Source organism: Dermacentor silvarum, chromosome 4, assembly GCF_013339745.2.
Source record: "Dermacentor silvarum isolate Dsil-2018 chromosome 4, BIME_Dsil_1.4, whole genome shotgun sequence".
NCBI classification, from domain to species: domain Eukaryota; kingdom Metazoa; phylum Arthropoda; class Arachnida; order Ixodida; family Ixodidae; genus Dermacentor; species Dermacentor silvarum.
Genome location: NC_051157.2, coordinates 99,598,856 through 99,623,001, shown reverse-complemented (window position 1 = coordinate 99,623,001; position 24,146 = coordinate 99,598,856). Strand labels below are relative to the sequence as shown.

General features: G+C 45.3%; 1 protein-coding gene across 7 annotated transcripts in view; it reads right to left on the bottom strand.

Moving 5' to 3' along the window:
• LOC119448782 (general transcription factor IIH subunit 1) overlaps positions 1–24,146 on the bottom strand; it is a 93,317-nt gene that overhangs the window by 2,122 nt on the left and 67,049 nt on the right. For 3 of the 7 annotated variants that reach the window (XM_049665876.1, XM_049665873.1, XM_049665874.1), the window contains exons 5-11: positions 15,228–15,377; positions 14,495–14,574; positions 12,120–12,284; positions 8,145–8,345; positions 2,727–2,817; positions 687–802; positions 422–514 (exon numbers count right to left, since the gene is read on the bottom strand). In XM_049665876.1, coding sequence (XP_049521833.1) covers positions 422–514; positions 687–802; positions 2,727–2,817; positions 8,145–8,345; positions 12,120–12,284; positions 14,495–14,574; positions 15,228–15,377 — 896 coding nt within the window. The remainder of the gene's footprint in view (positions 1–421; positions 515–686; positions 803–2,726; positions 2,818–8,144; positions 8,346–12,119; positions 12,285–14,494; positions 14,575–15,227; positions 15,378–24,146) is intronic. The other 4 variants (XM_049665878.1, XM_049665877.1, XM_049665875.1 and 1 more) reach the window with 4 other exon arrangements.

Here is a 24,146-nt window from a genome sequence, read left to right as displayed (position 1 = left end):
GTATTATATCTTCGCCCGCGCAAAGCACTAGCTACTGAATGGTGCTTAGAAAGCTCAGTTTGAAACTGCATGAACATTCGTTTGATCCCTGTTTAGGTATCATTTTATGTTATGTCGTGCTGTTTAACCTAACTGTGATGAGCAAACACCATGATCAACCCATTGCTTGGTTCATTACTGCTCTTCACATTGGAAATGTGACCAAACAGCTGTAAAAGCTAGCAGAATAAGTAGAATTCACAAAAGCTTTACTCAAGCTCAGTCACTTACTGTCCTTCATGACACTATGACATTAATGTTTTACAAGCATAATACACAAATCTCCAATCACACTATTTATGATGATGTATCAGAAAACAGAGATTGGGAATAATAAACCTGTCAGAAAAGTTGAAATAACATGTGGCCTCAGACTACTCACATCAGGAGCGTGATGCTCACGAAGCAGCTTGTCTCGGAAAGGCTGAAGTTGCGCATATTGGAAGCGTTCCAGCGTAGACCTCATATTAATTGCCTGCAATGCAACAAAATTTTAAAAACAAAAGCGACATTCAGTTCCTAACTCTGCACCAGCGATTGCACACATCATATTCAAATCTGTTTTGATACAGACAGTCTATTTGAGAATGACAAGCAATGTACGGATCGGCAGTCAGTGCTGTCTGGCCAATTGACAGGATGCTCACCTTTTCTTCAAGCTGTGCACTGGTGCTGGGAAAGCATGTCCAGAAGTGCCGCAGAAGCTCAAACTGGGCCGTGTAGATGCTGCGAAGGTCTTGCTGCACGTCCATGCTCACTGTATCTGTTGGAGCAGCAAGACACCGAAGCCACATCTCACAGTTGCCAAACTATCGGCCACAATTTCAGCCAAATTGTTGATCACATTAACAAAATTTTAAACATGTGATTTCACTCATGACTGGACAATTGCACATTACTTTCAAATTGTCTAGCACGAAAGGCAGGAAGAAAGGACATATGGACAGAAATGGTGCCAGCACAAAACTATGTAGCTTTATTTCTGGGAAGCGTATGCATGATGAATGTGCAAATCGAAAGAGCAAGTGTCACAAGTAACCCAAGCAATAAAAAAGAAAATTGAGCAGAAACGATCGGAGGATTATTGTCAAAGTCGGCAATAGCTTCCCAATTTATATATGCCAAGACATGCTGCTGAAACACTTATTACCTCTATTGTTTAATACTATGAGGCATGTGGATGCTATGATGTATCGACATGTCAAGGTGCACTTGGCAGGTAGTCTAGAGCCTCACCATTTGACAAGACGAGACACTCTGATGCATTCATTTTTCTTGCATCTATGGTCGTACTATCACATATGCTGCAGTCAGCATCTCGTGAAGCATTGCCTATGTTGCAAAGTGCATCGTTTATATTATGTGCCAGTGCTCCAGGGGGGGGGTGTATTCTATAAGAGTCCACTTCGGCTGTTGCTGATTGGCTGCAGCTGTACGAGCGAGGAGGAGGAGGCAGGCGCCGCCAGCCTATCCCCTTCTCGCTCGTACAGCAACAGCCAAAGTGGACTCTTACAGAATACCCCCTATGTCATGATTACAGAGGAACGCTATGTTTGGTGTACACAGAACGTTGGTTCGGCATTCTCTTTTGCCATCTGAAGTGGGCTGCGGTTAGCCAAGGCACAAAACCAACACCACGAGTGTGGCTGCTGTGTCTGTACAAGCTATCACAATAAAGACAAAACTCTTGCTATTCACAGCCGCATCTAGAATTTGAAACTCACTCTGGAGTAGCAAGAAAGAAAAAAAATGTCACAGTTTCGCCCTAAGGGCGAAGCAATGAATGCGATAGCAACACAGCAATGTCATACGAAGTAAGGTGAGCGGCTTTGGTAGCAATATGAATTGTAGTAAACATGAGCTGATTAAGTAAGCAGGTGTGCTGCGGCGTAAGTAGACCGACATGAAGAGAGACTCGATGACCACGAGAAGGCGCGTGTGAAACGGTGGTGTTGATGAGAAGCGCTTCCCGTGGGCAGCGCATGCGAAGGGACACACCTGTAGCGCTGCACTGCCGACCCGGGCAGCATTGCATGTGTAGCGTGCGTTGGAAAATGAGGCCCGACTATTACTAACTGATTGAACAAGCGTGGTGCAAGCGCGCGCAAACAAACATGGATAGATCACACTGAATGACTGCAGACAACGACTGTCAAAACGCTGGCAGCAAGCGCATATGCCGCACCAACGGGCGAAGGTACGTGCGGTCTATCGCTTCAATGGAAACTGAGCGGCGAATGCACGGCGCATAAAGGTCAGAGCCGTGTGGAGATAAGCGACGGTGCGAGCGAGCGACGAGCGCGGTTGTTGGCAGAGTGGAAGTGCGCCCCCCCCCCTCCCCCCTCCGCTCCCTCCGGCGCTGGCTTCCTGCTTCCTTGCTTGCGCGTGGGAGATTGAGTGCGTTCGCTCTCCATGATAGCGCACGTCCCCGCACGCTTCGGCTCGGGCATACGGCGCGCGGCGAAGATTTTATCTATAGGGAACCTCACGGCGACGGCAGAAATCCGGTTGAAGTGTCCATATAATTGCTATCGCAATAAAAAGACCAAATGATTAAGGACAAATTAATCTGCAAAAAAATTAATTGAATACAGTACCTGTGTCATACGCCTCACTTTGTTTTGTCATCTACACTGTTTCTGTAATGTTGAGCCAACACGTTACCGGATAAGCAATGTAATGCTTGCCTTTGAGAGGCACCTGTTGTGCATTCTTCATCAGGGCGCCACCAGGAGATAGTTCACCAAGGACAGAGAGGGCAGCTGAAGCAGGCAGTATCTGCACAAAGGGAGAACACAAGGCATTTGCTGCACCTGCATATATGTGGCGTGTTTTTATTCCTGGGTTAGAAAAATGCAAAGAACAAATTATACAATCAATCACCAAGCATGTTTAGATGTTGTTTTCGTTTGTGTTTTGTTTTTATGTAAATGATGTCTGTCAACGAAAATTTGTTTAGGTAAGTTCGTAACATGACTTGCAAGCAGCTCTCTCTGTCATTACAGTAAAGTTTGTTCATTCAAATATCACGAAGACACTCGCTGAAATTGAATTACATGAAATTTAAACAAACTGAAAGTGATAAACAGAAGGCTATATTTGGCGATGAAAGAAGTAGGAGTGTCACAAAAGAGCGCTTAATCCAAGCGCGCGCCGCGTGTCACGCAAGCCAGCGAAAGAACACGCCGGCCCCGCTGGCAACTTCAACAGAGGGGGAGAGCACATATGCCTCAAACAACAACGCGAACAACGGCGCCGAAACGTCTAGAAGAACCTCGACGAAGCGACGTTAACCAGAGAGAGAGAGCCCACGCGCGCGCCGAGACACCTTCTCACCCGGCGAGTCCAAAGAGATAACTACAGCGTGAGCGTGCGCCAACGGCATGAGTCATCACCCCCCCTCGACAAAGCTCCGACAGCAGCGGTCGAAGGTACGAGAAAAGACTCGAAGCTTCCCAAGCTTTGGCCATGCTACGAGATCACAACACTGATAGGAAAGTTCGAGAACGCCTGTGGAAGCTATATAACCGCCGTGCGAGAATCGTCAGTTCGGAATTCAAGGAGTTCAGGAGTTCAGTCCGCACCGGTGAAGTGATGTAACGTGAAGACCGAGCGTCTGCGGAAGAAGGGGATTCCCCGGCAAGCTAGTCGACGAGTTCATCGAGCGTCTGCATTTCCGGAAGAAGTTCTTTCTTCGAGATTTGCCCCGAGTTACGCCGAGATCGTCCGACTTCAAGACCAACACTGGTGAATACGATTGGACACTTAGTGTTCCTTTTTATTTTGTACTTTACGTGTTGGACTCTTAGTGCTTGTCGTTAATTATTTTCCTGTGTTTTGTGGATACCCATCTGATTTGTATTGTGTTCTGTCTAGCCTAAGTGTGCAAGTGTGTGTGTAACTGCCTTGTGTGAAGAATATATTTTGTTGTGTTTGGACAACTCTGGGCTCTGACTCGGTCTTTGGACAGCAACCGGCGTTCGCTGGCGCACCAGAGGGCCCACTCTTAATTGTCCTTGCTTTCGTGGGATTATTTTCGGAAGCTGATAAGTCGGCTTTGGAATTTGGTCCGGCGTCTGCGCCTCGTTCACGGGGTCTGTGACAAGGAGCATCTCTGGAACCATCACTGTTTATTTACAAAAGAAATCCGTGATTGTTTTCTGCTTTCTTTTCTTCTGAAAGCGATCGCTGTAAACTTATCTTCGAGAGCTCGAGTGTATGACGACAATGGTGTGACGACTCTATCATGAAACCTGCATAATGACGATGGTGTGACGACGACGGTCTGACAATGGAGGCACGATAGTGACTGTCCGACTCGAATGTGTCGGAAAGAATCTTCCTCATTCTCTTCAAAAATGAAGAACTGTCTTGTGCGATTCAGTCCTTCCATCACCTGTGCTAAAAAAAGCCACACCGGTGCTTCCTCATCCATGCCATCATTGTCATCTTCCATCGCATGGTCATCGCCGACTGCTTGGGTAATAATGTGCGGAAATGCGTTGCAACCGCAGACCATGGCACACCTGTCAACACTATCGCGGTCTCCAAATGCTGATCTTTGCAGAAAAACGCCTTTTTAAGGCATACCCAAAATTTTCAGCCTCGTAGGCATCTTCAATCATTCTCTTGCTTTCGGATACTATACGCCGACAGCGTTCTTCCTGGTATGTCGGACTTCTCGCAATTTCATACTTGAACTGTTTCCTTGCTTCTGCTTCCCCTGTAGAATTTCCATCTTTTTCACCATGAACAATGGTCACTGACTCAACAAAGACCATAAAAAATGGTGCAGCTTATTTTATTTGCTCGACCTCTGCGACTGAAGAGTTGCCAAACGTGCTGCGTCGGCCGCATGCTCCGACGTCGATGCAAACTAACCATTTGCAAAAATAAACGTGAGAGCAAGGCAGCATGATTCCAGCTCTTTTAATCTTTTCCCATGCATGCAGTCGTCAAAAGCATGGCTTTTGAGATTTCAGGGAGCTGTTGCCGGGGTGCAGAGCGATGACGATGGTGATAAGCACATCGCGCCACCTGTCACTTAGGTAGGAAACCACTTGTAACCCACGAACCCAGTTATAACGATGCCGGTTTTGACAATACTATATCGTTTATAACAATGAGAAGCTGCTGCACTGTCAACTTTTGTATGTTTTCTATGGTGAAATACCCCGCTTACTACAATGCCCCCATGCCGCATTATCAGTTATGACGATGAAGTCTGGCTGCTGGGTGTCCGTGCCGAAAGGTAATGGAATCCAAAATCCTTCAAAAGAAAAAAGAGAAATTCGAACTGCTGCCTGATCGCCCACCACCCCAACAGCCGCTGCGCGCTCATACAATAGAACCTGTTTTCCAGCCTCCTCCGCATCGCCAACCTCGCGCGCCTCTCTCCAGTCACCCTTCCACTCCTCCGAACACAAATGGGCTGCGCCCATTGCTCTATGCCGCACCACCCTCCAAAACACAAATGGACCGTGCCAACTGCACTGACAACGCTGTTCCCAGATTGCTCGCTGGCCCTCATTCTGCACAGTTCTGGCAACGAATTAGGTTGCTCGTGCTCGTATTTGTTGGTTGCGTCAAAGTCATTCCTGGCCACACCGTTTCTCCGCCTCGTTTGACTCGCCGTCAAAACGGGAGATGGCTGATCCGCCCGCTGATCATCGGCAACGCACGATGTTGCCCGTGAAAAGAAAGCACACTGATATAGATTTGGCAACGAAGTGCAGTATCATGAAGGAATACAAAGACTGTGAAAAAGCGTGTGACTTGGTGAAGAAGTACGGACTATCGCAATGGACAGTGTCGACAATCAGACAATCGGCAGAGAAGTTCGACAAAGAAAACTGCTCGGTAGGCAACTGGCACAAACACAAACACGTTCGACAAGGTGCCTATAAGGGAGTGGAACAGGCCCCCTACGAGTGGTTTCTGTGTGCCCGTGTCATGAACTTGCCCATCACTGGGCCAATTCTGGCCACAAAGGCAAAGCAGTTTGCCCTACTCATTAACAATGTGGACTTCTAGCCAAGTGGCGGCTGGTTACAGCAATTCAAAGAGAGGCATGGCACTGTTTACAAAGTCGTCACCGGTGAGGGAGCTTCGCTTGATGAGGAGACGAAGCCGAAGTGGGTGGAGGAGACGTGCCCTGCATCCTCAACAACTATGTTGACACCGATGCATATAATGGCAACGAAACAGGAGTGTTCTTCCAGATGTTGCTGTCCAAGACGCATGCACTCAAAGGAGACACGTGTAAGGGTGGCAAAAACAGCAAGCCGAACCTCACTGTGTTTTTGTGCGCCAACATGCACGGGAGCGACAAGTGCCCTGTATCTGTCATTGCAAAATCAAAAAATCTCCGCCAGGACACCGGTACGCAACTGTCCCAATTGCAAGGCATGGATGACCGGGGAACTTTTTCATGAGTGCTTCTTGGAGTTTGATCACGTATTGAGCGATGTAAGAGGAAAGTGATGCTCATCATAGATAATTGTAGTGCTCACCTAAGCTCTCAAGCGTGGAAGTTTTTTTCCTGCTGCCAAACACGACGGCAGGATCGCAGCTTAAGCACGACGGCGTGATTCCCAATGTATCGTCGCTGCATCCTGAACAAGTTAGTCTTGTTGATGGACGTGGCCATGCAGACAAGCAGGGTGCAGCCTGACTTGAAGATCAATCTATTGATGGCCGTGTAGTTTATCTTTGGTGCATGGCCCAACATAAGAGACTCTATGGTACGGAACTGCTTTAGGAAGCGTGCTTTGTCTGAGGCAGCCGTGACTTATACGAAGCCTATGAAGCTCCCGCCGATGAAGTGATGCCTGAACTTTGGTCTGCAGTCGACGAGGATGCTTCAAGACTCAAAGAATTTCTACATGTGAACGACGCATTAGAAACATCAAAACTTCTAATCAATGAAGTGATCAGCGCGAACATGCTTGCTTGGATAGCGACGGAAAAAGTGGCAGTGGCAGCAATGACGCAGTATGGCAGGCTGCCTCAACGTTGTCCTCGTAGGAAGCCCTGCAGATGATTCAGTCCCTCTGGGGCTTCATTCTGGCATAGGACCTTCTGCTGCACTACGTGGAGCACCTGGATGCCTTGGAGAAGGATGCCGGCAAGCTCCGCATAAAGCAAGCAAGGCTAACAGACATGGGGTTTTCTCATGCAAGCCAGTGAGAAGTGCATGGCGAGATGCTTGTGGCGATCTCGGCAGTTTTTCTTCTGGATTTCTCATGCTGAGAGGCTCGCACGGCAACCTTCTCGTATTTTTTAAAAGGCCCCCTTTTGGTTTGCGTGTCACTTGCCACCCGTGCCCCCTCTTTACAGTTGTTATAGCAGTGCCATTCTTGAACGCCGGCAGCCGCGGCTTGTTACATACGATCGGAGTGCACAGGAAGCAGAGTTGAACAGTTAAACAAGCCAACACAATCAGCAGCTGGATGGAGGAAGGTGGTAGGGAGGGGCACTGGCCTCCCCGCCATTATAGCATTATAGTTTTCTCACAACAGCTCTGCCATCCCCCAATTTTGTTTTTTTTCATGCAACCCAGTTATAAAAATCATCGGTTTTAACAATGCAATTTTTGGGGCACTTGAATATTGTTATAAGTAGGTCAACTGTACCTGGCATACAACACGGAATGCTCACCCACGCCAGTATACCAACTGCTCATAAATAACGTCACTGCCTACGTAATATGGCGGCACCCATGTATAAATGAGACGAAAGGAAACTAAAGGGCCGTGTAACCGTGTAAACTGTGTAACCGTTTCAACAAGACAGTTTTGTTAACACACAACAAAGTTGGCTTCTGATGATTTGATTATATATATATACATACACACACACACCACGTGAGTGGCTTCCCAGACTTCACACACATGCACTTTTTTCTACTTCGACACTCCTAACGCTAACGCAAAAAAGAAGAATAAGAGGCAGTGTTCAAGCAGTTGTAGTCCTGCATACAATTCTAGAATGCAAGCCATTCCAAGCCTCACTTTCTAAGGAATAAATACCCAAAAATATGCATTACAAAAGGTTTGAAGTACCAATACAGTACACGAACAATGCCTCGGCTACCGCTTCCTTACCCCTTGGCCAGAGGGGTTCCACTGTGAGAGCTCCCGTTGCAGGACGCTAGGTGCCACGTGAGCCTCAGGTGTCGCCGAACTGTCACCTGTCGTGGGTCCTCGTTGGTGCCGCTCTCCCTGGCCCAGCCGCACGGGCAACCCACTGCCAGTCCCACTGTTGCCAACCAGGTCATCCAGCTGCGTCTTTTCCCACACTTTTGCCTGGCAGAGAATAAAATAAGAAAGGGGGATGACAAATGAAGCCATAAAAAAACATTGGGGAAATTCCTATGCTTTCCTTGGCTTCATGTGGTTGTTACAAAAAAGTAGAGCCACTCGGTTCTCCTTATCCTTCATTGCCCAGCAAGGGTCCAGTCTCTGGCAGCCTTGATTATCTGAGGCGGTATATGAGGATTTACAGCCAGTGGTCAATAAGTGGCCACAAGTGGCCAGTCTAAGATAACGTCTGTGTTATGCCTGCATTTGAAATTATGTTCTAACTCTATACATGTTGCCATGACTGTGTGTGGTGCTAACACTCCCAGGGCTATTCCTAACACACACACACACAAGTAACTAAGACTGTGGATAAAGGAAAAGCTGCCACCGCGTAGCTCAATTGGTAGAGCATCGCACGTGTAGTGTGGAAGATGCGGGCTCTCATCTCCCAACAGCAGCAAGTTGTCCTCACGGTGTTTTCATCCATTTTCATTTTCCTTATTATTTCTAAATTTCAATTAAAGGCACAATTACTTTCTCCTATGCCTTTTTTGGCTTCATTTTCTGATGGCTTGATGCATTACTCGCTGGTCTTGTCGCATCCCCCATGTTAGTTTGGAACGAGTTGCCCAACAATGCAAGAGACACCAGTACTATATTGCATCTGCTGCTTCAGTCTGTACTTGCGAACTAAAGAGGTTCACGTCCTCATTACTAGCGGAAAGCTAAGGTATTTGAGCACATGCCATCAGAAAATGTGGTGGGGCAGAAAAAAAATCTTGGCCTTGGGTAAGGTTCAAACTTGCAACCTTTCAGTTGGAAGCCAAGCATTTTGCCTAATGTACACTGTAGACCGCTTATAACGTAAGTCGCCGGAGTCGCGAATATCCGTACTATAAGCGTACCGCACTATAACCAAAGCAACAATTTTCAAGGCCCGCACATATGCAAAACATGTGCACCGAGCCACCACGCGTATGCGACAGTCGAGGAATGCGGCTAGAACGTTTGCATTCAATTTACAGTCGAATCTTGTTAATTCGAACCAAATCACGCGGCGGCGCCTCCGACCGGCATTGCGCCGGCACCGCCATAGAGTAAACGCTTAGGAGAGACCCCTCAATGTTGCGCGTGAACAAAACAACAAAAAAAGAAGAAAAAAACGCGGCGGAAATTTTACCCTCTCTCAAATGGCAAGGTCGCCGATTCTGCGTTGCGCCGGAACATGCGTGTACGTGCCGACATCTCAGCCACGCTACCGCAGCCACGCGTAGTGAACCCTTCTTTCTCCTTTATGCTTCCTCTATTTTCTAGTCACGTGTTGACCTTGCACGCTGCGGCTACGGCGCAGAGGGAAGCAGCGGCGCTATCCCAGGCTGGCCAACGCCCGCTTCCCGATAACGGCAGAAAACGAAACTTCGGTGAGCTGGCGCCTGGGCCGGCTGTAGTGGCGGCGCCTCCACGGCGCCAGGCGCACACGGTGACAGTCGAAAGTGAGGTAGGTATGAGGGAGGGCGAGGGGAGCCACCGAAGCGGCGGAGTTGCCGATGCGAAATCCACTTCCCTGCCGCCCTCCTCCCTCACATTCCACGGTCTCTGCGTGCACCTTTCCAGTGCGGTGCCGGCGGCGCCCGCTCCCTGAAGTTTCGTTTACTGCCGTTATCGTGAAGCGAGCGTAGGCCGGCCTTGGCAGTTTAGTGGCCCTCGCTCACTATGCGCGCCGTGATATTTCACAACTCGCACTCAAGGTTCTGGTTTCAGCCTCACTGGCTGTTTGTTCGCACCACGTGCCCTTCTTCTCCACTTCGTCTCTCTTTCTTCCTCGAGCGCTCCTTGGGGCGCCCGTTTGAGGGGTGCGTTCGCCGTCTCCGCTGACTTCCGTACTCCCAGGCAGCTGCACTGTAACCGGTATTTCGTTTCCCGCAACTGCACTATAAGCGATACGTGTATACATAGAGTACTATGGGAAAATTAACAGGAGTCTGCAAAGACCGCACTACATCCAGTCCTGCACCACAAGCGGTTACGTTATAAGTGGTCTATACTGTACCAAGGCAGTTTCGTGGAAGTTATGTGATATAGGAATATGTTATTAAGCCAATGCACATGCAGTGAGGCACTTAGATGTCCCATTTTGCACACACTTTACAGACTACAGTCTCGCATTGCAAGCACTGGAACACTACGCACAACAGTGAAAAGACAGATTTCTTTGTCTGGTCCAGACAGATTCCTCTTGTGATGAATAATAAGCGTGAAGCACCTCAGGAGAGTTTGCTGTTGGGCAAGTTGGTATGTACATAATGTCATATGGAATGTTAGTGTACCAATTCATGCCATATTACAATGTGTCACGTATCACTACTTGCTGCCAGGCTAGTTGGTTCATACTAATTACAATGTGTTAAGACGTGAACCAAATTCAAAAATGACAAGGACAGGAAAGAACGTCCTTCCTTCCTTTTCTATTTTTTTCCAGAAAGGAAAAACGGCATTCCTGTCCTTGTCGTTTTTCAATTTGGTTCGTATCTTAACACATCATAATAAATATGTCAATCCCTACACATCATAATAAGGTATGAACAGATCATAAACGACATGGAAGGGTTGTGAAGTGCTTATGTAAACGCATTAGCAGATGAAATGTGAGTTTCTCTCAGCTGTTGCCGTTACAGCTCATTCACTGTCAAAAGTGAAGAGCCTCAGAGCATTTTTTTCGCTGGACAGAAAAGGCCATTATTTGACAGAAGAATTATTTGTAGTGTCTCATCCTGTAAAACAGTTGCAGACTTGTTTAATTCACATAGCTGCCAATGCAGTGCAAGGCCTCAGATGGGCGACACTGTTGGTTTTTCGAGTACATATTAAAACAATCAGCTAGGCTGCGGTTTTGGTGAAGCAGCGAAGGTCAAGGTGAAGTGACAGTGAAGCAGCGACAGTCATGCTCAAAAGGATCATGTGAGCATGAGGTTACATGCAACCAATGATCAGCATGCTTGAGACACTTTCTGTAACACAAAATAGCATCTGAAGTTCTAAGGATCTGCTTACATTACCGAAACATGTTGCCGCATCAGCAATATACGTTCTCCAACAGCTTGACTGTTATTGTGAAAATTATCAACACTTCTTACAGGTTGCAAGAACAAGGCTCCCAAAAAGTTTCTTTTTGTTGCGATGGAATGGCGCTGCCAACTTTCTGTCCAGTGCGACAGCATTATAAAGAAGCTGGCGAGACACCATCTTCTCTATGCCATTAGGCTGTGCAATAAAGTTTACCTGAATTGGTGAAATTTCGCACATTTGCATATAGGACTGTTGCCATAATTTCCCTCGCCACGACAACAGGATGCAAGCGATTGCTGGTGATAGTGGCACAATTTAGTGCTTTGTTGTAGTAAGCTAGTAGGCACAGCAGCACATTATAGATATGGCAGGTAACACTGGTGGAGTTGCATCTGTCACAATATTGAAAGTATTACTGTGAAATCACACACATATTGGATGCAGTCCTCAATTCCAGTCACAAAAGGTGAAAATGCTGCCTAATCAATCAGCAGTCTGGCCATTTTCCAGGATGTCAACATTTTCAGTCAACTACCTTCTGTCACGGTAGTAAAACATAGGGCATGGAAAAATGGGTTTATGCTATGGCAAAAGTTTCACTGAATCAACATTCTAACCAGAAGATAAACATTCTCACAGAATTACCTGTCTGGTGGAGCTAATTAATCTTCCTAATATTCTACCCAGAAAAATCTGCATGCACACACTTACATGCTTGACAGCAACAGGGTTTTCTTCTTGGGAAGGTTCCACAGGGGCATCTTTGTCATCACCACAGGCACGTAGAACCATCATGGAGTGATGGTTAAATCTACGAATCATAGAGTGATTCGCTACACTCCCTGCATATGTCACCGACCCTGGCAGGTCTCGTTCCTGGTATGCACAGGAGGTTGAAAAGCAGTCAGTCACTGCACATGCCATTTCTTACTTGCATCAACATAACACTAGTGAAAAATCAAAGTCAAATTATGGGCTTTAATGTCCCAAAACAAAACTAATGATGCATTGTAGAGTGTGTTCCAATTCTGGCAAGCATTGGAGACAGTTTACGCTAACAGCTAAGAAAGCAGCTTAAAGCCGAAGTCATGAAATGCATCTGTAATTGCCTAGAAGTCACAGCGACATGACAACACCTCACGTTGACTAAGAAATGCACATAGTATAACGGTTGTATTTTAACACTTTGCATATGGCAATGTATTAAAAACACAACACAGCTCACATTAAATCTGTAAAAGAGCATTACTACGTTTTCCTGTGAGCGGACAAACTTTCCATCAATTTTCCAAGCCTTTCGCTCAGCCGCCACCATGTTTGGACGACAAAGCAGTCTTCATCGTTTTTGAATTCAATGGTGTTTTAGTGAATCCATCTCTTTTGCCAGCTTCGTCAGAACTATAACGAGACATATGATGGCCGCTGGCCACTTAGCTGTCTATTTAGCCATCTAGAGCAAGTATTAGGACACAGCCATAGTGGGCTACGAATTAATTTCAGCCACTTCTGGTTCTTTAACCTGCACCTAAATATAAGTACGCGAGATTTTTGCGCTCTGTCCCCTTCAGAACACGGCCGCCACAGTCAGAAATCAAACCCACAACCTCGCACTCAACAGCAGAATGTCGTAGCAAATGGACTAACACGGCAAGTATACCATTAGAAGCATGCTACCATCTATTGAATATCTTGGTTTGGTGGCTAACGGAGTGGAGACCAAATTTAAACCTTCGCTTGCCCCTGCTTAAAATGGTAGATATGCAAGAGCGCATTGTAAATTAAGCACGATGCAAGGTTTTAAAAAACCATGCACAGTATTTTCTTTTATTATCAAGCTTTCAAATGAGTATAATATGTGCTTTATGTACATACGTTGTGCCTAGTGCACAATTTATTTAGATAGTGTAAAACTCATTTACAGAACAAGTTATTTAATAATAAATTGATAGGTCTAGGATTCAGGCCCCGTTTCTCCAAGTTTCAAAACTGCCATTTTAAACTATTAGGCTGTGGCTCACAGCACTGCTGCTTTTTACCACTGCAAATGGCATATCTTGAGGGTCTAATATACTGCATATTGGTATCAGTGCCGTGTGCATTCTTAAATATATTGTATAATGCTGGACCAAATCCTAGTTTTGTTAAGACTATTTTCTATAAGTTACAGATGGCTGCAATCCTGAGAGTCACGGACAAAAGAAGCAAAGAACAGCGTATGAGAGTATTGGGCCAATTGGTTTGTCGTCAACAGGGAAAACACACAACAGGATGAGAGACAAACAATGTATGCACTGCCTACCAAATAATGGTATTACTCAGAGTTGTCACAGGCCGGCGGCGTTTTCTTCAATAAAGAAATTGCTCTCTGTCGCTGTTTATCATTAATAAACGACGCAAAGTTAGAGGTAAAAGATCCCAACAGGCAATCTAGGTCCAAAAACACGGCAATGCTTTGATAGGCATATCAAAATATGATCTCAGTTGGTCAGGGAAACGACAGGCCTACACCAAAATGCCAACCCCGAACAACATGAGACGGCAAATGGAACCTAACAAATGGAACAAGGTCAACAAGAAAACTGGGTAACCGTTTCAAGAAGACAGTTTTGGTAACACACAACAAAGATATAACCAAAAAGAGGAGAGTAGAGCACTGCATTAAACCCCGAACAACATGAGACGGCAAATGGAACCTAACAAATGGAACAAGGTCAACAAGAAAACTGGGTAACCGTTTCAACAAGACAGTTTTGGTAACACACAACAAAGATATAACCAAAAACAGGAGAGTAGAGCACTGCATTAAGTGATGAAAGAAAAGGAAGGCAAGCCTTCCAACTAGAGCATGCAACAGCCAAAAAAAGCGATGGAAATGTACACTCAACACCACTAGGCTCCACAATGCCTTTCACTCCACGCAGTCATTACTTCAACCAAAATCCGTCCACAAGGACAAGGATGCGGATTACAGTCTAGACTATATGCCTACAATCTAACACCACTCCCTTTCTAAACAAAGCTCTTAAATTATTTAAAACGAAGCTCTGAAACACAGTAGACCACAGATACACAAAATACAGACTCACATTAAATGATTCGATGTCTTGGAAAGATGAGATGTCGACAAATGGATCGCGGAATCCTTTTGCAATAGCCTCCTGTATATCTAGAACAGCAGTGTACAAATAGCAAACAGTGAACACAACCAACCTGTGCAAAAAAAAAAAAAAGAAGTAAAATAATAAGCCCCGAAACACAGAGTATAGCATGCCTGAATGTCAAGAACAGAAGACCTAACAGAGAATATACTGTTCAGCTTTAGTTATGCATGCACGTAACAGAGAAGGATACATAGACCCTTGTATCGTTGCGATCTTATGCTACTTTTAGATAAACATCAACATTCCTCTGAACAAATTTTGTAATAATTCTTTGAAAACATATTTAATGCCTAAGCTTCCATTTTAGGCTCTTTCAGAAGGAACAGCCTTTGCACGTAAAGTAGTAAACTAAAATATTAATTTCTTTTTGTTTCAGAGCAAGAGAGCCTAATGAATACACTCTTGCTTACTCATGTAGATCACAGGAAAAAAAAATGCCCATATATTACCAAAGGGCATTCGATACATGCCCGTAGTACGTTTTTAATTGCCAGTCTGAAATTTAATGAGTGCACTCGAAGCATTTCAAAAGCCATACAACTATGATGATAACATCCCATCTTCTTGTTCAATAACAGACGTCAATGAGAATATTCCATTTTCGCAAGCATCTAGTAGCACAGTTCCGACTAGAAAAAAAGCAGCCGGCAGTCAATACCTTTTTCGTCACTGCGAGCACAGTCAGAAAACAGGTCTCGCGTGCCTGTGTGGAGCCTGTCTCGGTGAAAGTAATGGGACTGGAAGAACCGCGTCCAGAATTCAGATTCAGTCATGCGCTCGGGCACATTTTCCAGGTGTTTCCGCTTCACTGAAAAAAAAAAAAAAGATACATTTCGAAAACAGTCACCTAAACTTCGCTACAAATACAAAAGAAAAGCCATGTACCAGTCATCCGAGCATTCAACATTCAAAGAACATTGATACCCCCCCTATAAAGCGAACCTTACCTCTTACCAGGAGACAGACCGAAATAGGTACTGAAACTTCAGTTATTATTCAGATTATTGTACGGTTTGCTTCCTTTAACTGAGGTTAATTAACGAAACGCCACGCGGACTTATAGAAATAAAAAAGTAATGCCAAAATTTCGCAAACTTTTCGGCTGCGGCAGAGCGAAACTGCGCACCGCTTAGCCGCTATATCAACACTCCCGCTGCTACGCCGCGCGCGAGTCGCGACGCTCAAACCCTCGAAAACAAGATAGTCAAATTAAGCAGAAAGTCAAGCAAACAGTCACGCATAAACAGGAATAGCAAGATCGCCCGACTCCGCCCAGAACCTCCGCGCGCGTCGTCTCTGATAAACCGGGTTGATAACGAAGTGGCCGGGGCTTCCGGGTTGTTCCGCGCGGAGTGCAGTGTGGCGCAGGTGACTTTTAGAACGCCGCAGCAAGAGTCCGCAAGTGCAGAGCTGTACTCATACAAACGCGAGCCGGCCGCTGCCGATGTGCGTGAGCGATGTCGCACGAAGCCGGGTTCGGCTTTCCGGCTCGCCGCGCCGCGTCTGCCGCGTCTTTCTTCATTTATCTAGGGACCTTGTGTCTTTCGCCGCCTTCCCCGCTCCCTCCCACCCCACCCCTCTACACTACTATTTTAACTGTTTAGTTATGTCTAGTACCCCCCCCCCCCCCCCTTTCACCCTTTCACCGCCAGCCGCTCTTGCCGCTCTTCTATCACGCGCACCTTCGTCATGCGCTCCGGGCAACCTTCGCTGCGCCAGACGGCCTAAACGCGCTCCAAGGCCGCGCGACCGATGCGGCTTCAGCGACGTTTGATGCCAGGCTCCGCGCGCGCGAATGAAGAAATAGAAACGAGTGCGGAAGCAGCAGCAGCAGCAGCAGCGGCAACGTACATGCGTGCGTGCGTGGAATCACAAGGGCACACGGACCGTCGCATAATACGTGGTATCGATTGCGCCGGCGTGCACGGCCGGTAATTCGACACTATCATGCGAACCCCTCGCGCTAGCACGCGCAGTTCTTTGTGCGAGAATAGCAATTCGAATATCCGGGTTCCGCGTAAACGATGCATGACTGTGCATACCTTGCGCGGCTGCACGCGTCTACACAGCAAATTCAACGAGGAAAAAAAAAAAAAAATCCGTAATCTAAACGCAATTATTGGCGGCAAAAGCCCGTGAAGGCCGACTTCACTTTTAAAGCTCCCAAAGGGGAAAGGAGAGGAGGGGGATTGGAAAAGAACTTAATTGAGCACCATGAAATGTGAGTGTTTGAATTGCTAATTTGTTGAGCAGCTCTCTGCTGCATCACGTGACGTCACAGAAATAGGGCGGCGCTGCAGTCAGTTTTGGTGCAGGCAACTCTACTGTTCGTGGTACGTACCCAAACTTACATTCAACGTGCTGCTATAGGCGTTAATTCTGTCAAGTGGTGCACAAAAAAAAAAAAAAAAAAAAAAAAAAAAAAAAAAAAAGTTGTCTCTGAGCAACAACAGCAGGGAACATACAAAACAAGTACAGCAGCACTGCAAGTGCGATGTAGTTTGATGCATAAATGCCATGCCAGATTGCCATGCTAAAGGGAGATCTAATATCGCTTCCTTCAGGAGCAGGTGCCTTTTTTTGCTTCACATAAAATGTCTGTTATAAAGATATTTGATCAAGTCTCTGGCGGAGGTTTACCCACAAGTACCATACTAACTCCAGTGCAATTCCAATGATCACAATGAAAATGAGATATGCAATATAGCCCCCAAAAGTTGAACAATTAAATACTTTTCTATATTGTCCAACATGCAGGGAAAGTAAAAATGTGAAAAAAAAAACAATAAAACACTTCTGCATTCTTAAAGTGACACTAAAGATAAACACTAAATCAGTTTAAACTGAACTAATTATTCTTTCAGAACACTACTTACATTATTTCTTGAAAGAGGTTGATTACTAAAATACAAAATTAAGGCCATACTTCCATTTTTTTATTACATGCCGGAAACCCAGCACCGGTATGTGTGACATAGTCTCGTATCTTGGACATGTCCCTGGCTTTTTTAAAAATTCAATGCAACCTTTCAATACCAATAAAAATTAACTAAGCCCGAGAGGATGCCATTAAAATCCATAGCGTAATGGCGAGAGCTGGTGGGGGAACTTCAATGCAGCTGCATCACCCGTCTTTCATTCTTGCGTCTTTTATGGCTTACCATCCCTCCTCACAAAGCAAGAGTGCCTTTTTTTTAAGTATTACATAAGCTTAATTTACCAATACACCTCGGCTTATTTATATCTCTTATTTATCTCTAATTTAACGTCACCTTAACTATATCGGCCCCCAGCCATGCCATGCTAAATGTGCCAGTTCTCATCAGATAAGTTAATTGGAATTGGGCTTATCCAGTCCTTATTAGGGTGACCAGCTAACTAGGATAGCCAAAGTTGATTACTTTTCTCCTGACACAGTATGGTTCAGGCATCAATTTTGAGCAAGACAGGTGTAGTGTCCGTATCGGGGTATTCTGTCTACCTTTAACTACTTTTTCCCCTTCAGAAGAACTAGTTCCTGACCTAGAAGTTTGAAGCAGGATACTGTCACAATGTAGCGACAGTGAAGAACCAAATAGCACTACCACAGGTGTGAATTAGGAGTCCACCTTGTACCCAGAAAGAAAAGCAACGCTCAAATCACAATAAATACAATGATAGCAGCAAGCACAGTCATAGAATATAATTGTATACATCATGTACATAAGCTGTTTGCACCTGTTTCAATGTACATTCAAGAGCAGTAATTAATGGCGCTCGCTCATATTCGAGGGTGTCCAACCCTATTCACAATGCAATCACAATCTGACCAGACAAAAGGATCAGAAAAGGAAAACCACTGCTGCAGAATCAGCGAAAACATACAAGAAATATCGGCTAGTGTAGGTACATCTTACACCAAGCAACAACTTGAAAACAGTGATAAACATGTGAAAAAAGAACATTGGCAAAAAATAAAACACAAGGCAATATGTTTACCACTAAAAGGATGGACACAATAGCTAGCAAGATAAACAACGACATGGGTCGTAACTTCTATTTTGTTCGGGACACAAACCAACAAATGCATACACAAAGAACTCACACACACAAATGATAACAAGGAACTGACTGACTGACAAATGAACAATGAACAAACCCCAACAAGCCTTTGTGAATGTCAGTCTATGGTTATCATCCGTGTATGTTGATTCTCTGTTTATGTTTCTGCAGGTTTGCGTCCTGAATAGTTTGTTGTTGTAACACAAGTCATCATTTCCTTGCCCTTGCGTTCGTCTTTTAAATGGTAAACACATCCTTTGTAGCCCCTCGTCTTTACTATTTTAAGTCTGGGTTGCAATGGCCGTCCACTGTCTATTTTTACACGCTTATGCCAGAGTAACAGAATTGGGGCTCAGCAAAACAAAACTGGTGCCAGCTAGTCCATACCTTTTCCTTATGTCTTTAGATTATGTGCCAGATCACTTGTCTGCAGCAACATTGCAACACTCCTTTATTATGCCCATCAATGCCAGGTAAGGTAAGATTAGGTTAGGCTAGGCTCCTGCTGAGCATGTGATTGCAAGCTTTTGACTAAGAAGCCCAGCCAACTGTAGCATTTTCATATGTGCTCATTATTTCAGGTTTTCCTTGAATGTTTCAGTAAATATTCACTGACAAACCATAGCATAATTATTTCTGGGCTAGGCAAGAGAGTGGCTTGTAAATAATTAAGTTATTGCATCAGTCAATTACTCGTGATAGTTTCCTTGCAGAGAGTTGTAGATACGTTAGACAGCATGCACAGAGCCTAGCACGCTAGCATTTTCACATTTTCTTATGATTGCAAGATTTCTCTGAATTTTTTACTCAAAATTCACTGAAAATCGATAGCATTGCTATTTATTCATGTATGATTCAATCGTAAAACAAGCAGTACGTCTTGCATAGCCTAGCCAGTTGGCCAGACAGGGCGTTCTCGAAACCAAGGCACTGAACTTAGATTCCAATTTCTTAGGTACCTTGATTGTGGATCAATTTCCCTAACCATGAGCAACCGGTATAAATATTTTTTATTCCTCTCTTGACTTTTTTTTTTCAGAACTGCAAAATTCTTTGACAGTTCTAGACTTTCTGAATGTTTAGCACTGTGTGTGTGTCCCGTGCACTGCAGCATGTAAAGTGGTTCTAAACTACAGAGAGCAGGGAGAAGAATTCTTATTCAGCCTTAAGTGTTCAAAGTTTAGGCAGGACTGCAACAACTCAATCACATAGACAGTGAACTCAAAAATCCCTGCCAGCCTCCGTTTCTTATACATACAAGCAGTCACCATGAGAAGAAGGCAAGCTCATGACATGAACGAGCTCGAACAAGACACTAGTATGAGTAAATAAAATATGAACATTCAATGCTAACAAAGTTATCTTGCACTAGTTTTTGAACTTTAATGTTCTTGTTATTCACACATGGTATAGCTGTATAGTAGTGCATGCCACCCACAGCTAAATTCACAACACATCAATGTTTCAGTCAATCACAGTTGTAAATAATGTTGACCCGTAAACACTGCTAAACTGTAAGAAAGCTCCTAAATTATGTTCAAAAAACCTAGAGGTGATGTACAGGGTGTGGTAAAGGTTCCTGCATTCTCCAAAAATCAGTTGTAAAAGAGTGTGCCTTGATTATTTCATACTGTTTTTAAGTTGCTGTTCTTATATGTGCTTTCTTTTTTCCACTCCCGATATGCAAATGCATATTTTTGCTCTTAGGATGGCCAGAAGCAGATTTGCAAGCTGCAATGAAATGCAGCATCGCCACCATCGCAGTATTCTCTTCACAGACGAGGCAGTGTTTAATATCGAGCAATTCTTAAACCACCAAAACGATATGATATTGACAGGAAGTCTCAAAGAAGCAAATGTCAGTGAGAGGATTGCCTCAAGAGTTTCTCACCCTCAATCAGTGATGGTTTTGGGGGGGCAATCACTTCTTATGGAAAGATGCCACTGGTTTTATAAGTTCCCAAGTTCCAGCATACCAGGTGTTAAATTATTTTTACAATAACGTTTCTGAAACACTATAGCTAAACTTAGATACTATTGAGCCTTTTCGCGGAGCAGTTTGTTTTAGAGAAACGAGATGGCGCTCACGGCGGCGCGCCATGACTCTCCTCAGCGACCGCGCACGAATATGAAACCATTACCGCTTCTACCTTGCTTCTGTGCGATCATCTGTCCGAAATGCAACTGAGTTTTCGCTAACACACTGTGCTCCAATCATGCTAGATTGAATCATGTGGATTGAAGACGTGTGCCATAGATGGCTGCAAAAATAGTGACTGGCATGTTAAGGAATAGAATGAATCTGTGTGGCCAAGTTCGCGGACCGCTGCTGCAACTGTCCGAACGTGTTACCGGCACTTCGTGATGTACGGTTTTCCTCGAGGATACAGAAATTTTCTCATCCGCCAGCCTTGTATCGCTAACCTTCAAAGAAAGTGCTTCATCCCCAGAACGTCGTCAAGAGTGAGTACCACTCGTTAAACAATGACAAAGGGAGTAGCACCGCTTCCTGTCATAGTAAGTTTCGCGCACGTTATCTATACACATCTGTCCCAAATGGCAGGAAAACTTACGCCCACTCTATCGCCGACGTATCAAGAATGAGTGAGTGGGCACACACTTGAATATATGCGCACTGTATAAGCACAATAAATGACTGACTACACCTATCGCGCACGGATGGTCGAAGCTGAATGTTTCGCGACGGTCCACAAGAGTAAGCGAGTTACTATCTGTAATATATATTTGGCTACAAGGTATTACAATGTACAGAACAGCTATGTTTTAAGCCTTGTACACAGAAAGAACAAATCTATTGGAACTGAGCACACCCGCGAGCGATTAGGCAGAAAATAATCAGATAGTGGCCACACCGAGGAACTTCACTGAGTCAGAAACTGACAAGCCACTGCTTCAAAATATTTGCCGAATAAAGAACAAAGAGCAAAACGTGCTAATCCTGACTGAATTCATAATCAGAAAGCTTGGATAGCTTGGAATACATATTTAGCCCTGCTTATAGACCAAGCAGCATATATGCTGCTTGCGCCGTTTGGACATAGCTTAATCAGCTCCGAAAGCGCTTTTGCAAGTTCTCTGAAGCTGTGATCAAGGCTTCGTGTGGTCCACCTAGTCACTGTCTACGATATCTCCGAAAACAGAGATTTTGTAAGCCGCGCCAGCGTCATACACTTCCATAGTAAACAAGGAGGCAACGGAGGCAGTTGAGGCAAGCAATGGACGCGTCACCACGTGATCAAACATGGCAGCGCCCACGGGATAGCCACGAAAAGGGTCAATAATGAAGTCCGTAAAATCGTCACATTACTTCGTTATATTGAAATTTCATTACATATTGAAATTGGACCTTTCATGCAAATAAGTACAGTCGCTGAGGTATTTTTCTAGCACAAGAGGCCACAGAGCTTTTGCATTATCGTGCTATCATAAAAAAAAAGACTAATATAACCGAGGAAGAAAATCATTTCGTTGAGAGTAGGAGTGTGCGAATAGTGCTTTTTGAAACCGAATCGAATACGAATCAAACAGTGCCATAAGCAAATCGAATCAAATCATATATTGAATACTTTTTGAATGATGAACAGCTGTTATCACAATTATAATAAAACAATGTTCACATCAGAGCATTCTTAAAGTTAGCAAGCTTCTGTCATTACACAGCACGTTATGAAGCATTGTTCATTAAAAGCATAGATGGAGCATTAGGAGCCAACAAGTAGTTGCTTCCCATGCACAGCTCTCTTCAGAGTGTGCAAATGATCACTGTACAGCCTGTAAAGTATGGCTACTTAAGTGGTGTAGCCTGCTCCACTACACAAGTTCTTATGTTTTATGTCTGTAATATGCCTGCGGTGGTGAGAACCTTTGCTCCAAATTTGTTTATTTAGGCACACTTGACCTTTTGAAATATTCGAAAAGCATTCGAAAGATACTTGCACTTACAAATATTGACTATTTGATTCAAAAACCAAATCGAATAGGACACTATTTAAGACACTATTCAATTCGTTATTTCAAAGTTTTGAATATTCACACACCCCTAAATTTGAGAGCCTACGATCAGAGATACGGTTTCATATGATGTTGATGATATTGTCACGAGCGGTGATCCTGCGGTCGGTGCTTTGACGATGACGACGACGGCGTGGTTTTCTGGTGTGCACGCGCTCTCCTGAACCATTGCTGTAGGGTTGTGCGCCTTACCTTGTAAATATATCCATTGTATATATAATCTCCCCGTAACATCTTTGGTGGAGGTGCTGGGTAAGCTCGCTACAACACCGGGAACTGGATCTTCGCAGGGGACGGCGCGTTACCAACCAAGCGACCCAGCGTGAGCAAGACCGGTCATTCTCTTGCACCCTCGTGATCCCGGGACATTCAACGGCACAAGCGGCGTGGACGTCGAGGAATGGCTGGCAATGTATGAGCGCGTCAGCTGCACTAACAAGTGGGACCCAATGATAATGCTTGCAAATGTCATCTTCTATTTGTGCGGCACTGTGCGACTCTAGTTCGAGATGCATGAGGCAGATCTGACAAGTTGGGACGTCTGTAAGCAGAAGTTAGGCGATCTATTTGAGAGACCTATTTGAGAGACCTATTTGAGAGACCTAGCGGCCAAGCAGGAACTCGCAATTCGTGCTGAGACGTCCAAGGAGCCGCACATCTTGTATATTCAGGACATGTTGTCTCTGTGCCACAAGATCGACAAAGACATGCCTGAAGTGGACAAAGTGGGACATGTACTGAAAGGCATAGCCGATGACGCATAATCTGCTACTGTGTAAGAACTGCACTACAGTGGAGTCGGTCATCGCTGAATGTCATCGTTTTGAGCGCTGGCCAAAAGTCAAAGTACCACTCATCGCTTCGACCGACTTCCCAATACGGCTGCCACGTCCTCCCCCACATGCGAAGGTTTAGCCACGCTTCGGCAAGCGCAAGCTCCGCAAGGATCGTCCGTCGAGAACTCGAGGCCATGGCACCCGTTACCCCTCATGACGGTATGCAAAGCAACAACCTGGCTACAATTTCGCTAATTCAGGCCGTGGTTCGCCAAGGGGTCGCGAATATGGGCATTTTACCCGCCTTTGATAACGGTAATGGTGCTACCAACCTAGTCGCCCCTGTCGTCGCTGCTGCAAGAGCGAACAGGACCTTCAGGCCACGTTATCGAAATCCAGCCGATTGGCGCACACCTGATGACAGGCCCATCTGCTTCACATGCCCTAGGATTGGACACATCACCCGCCACTGCTGCAGCCGCTGGCCACGTCCTATCAAACAAACCCTTGCAATCGCCCGGACCGTTCACCATATGCTCCGTCGTTCCGTCCTGAGGCCTCAAGTGCTGAACGTGCTCCTAGGGAAAACCGGATCAGCCGCTCACCATCACCCCAGCGCCGTCAGTCCCGCTGCTCCAACCTCGCCGCTCTCGGTCTCCTTTTGACCGCCTCTCAGAAAACTAGCCAGTGCAGCCCCCCGGCATTTACGACCCGGCCTGAACATCCTC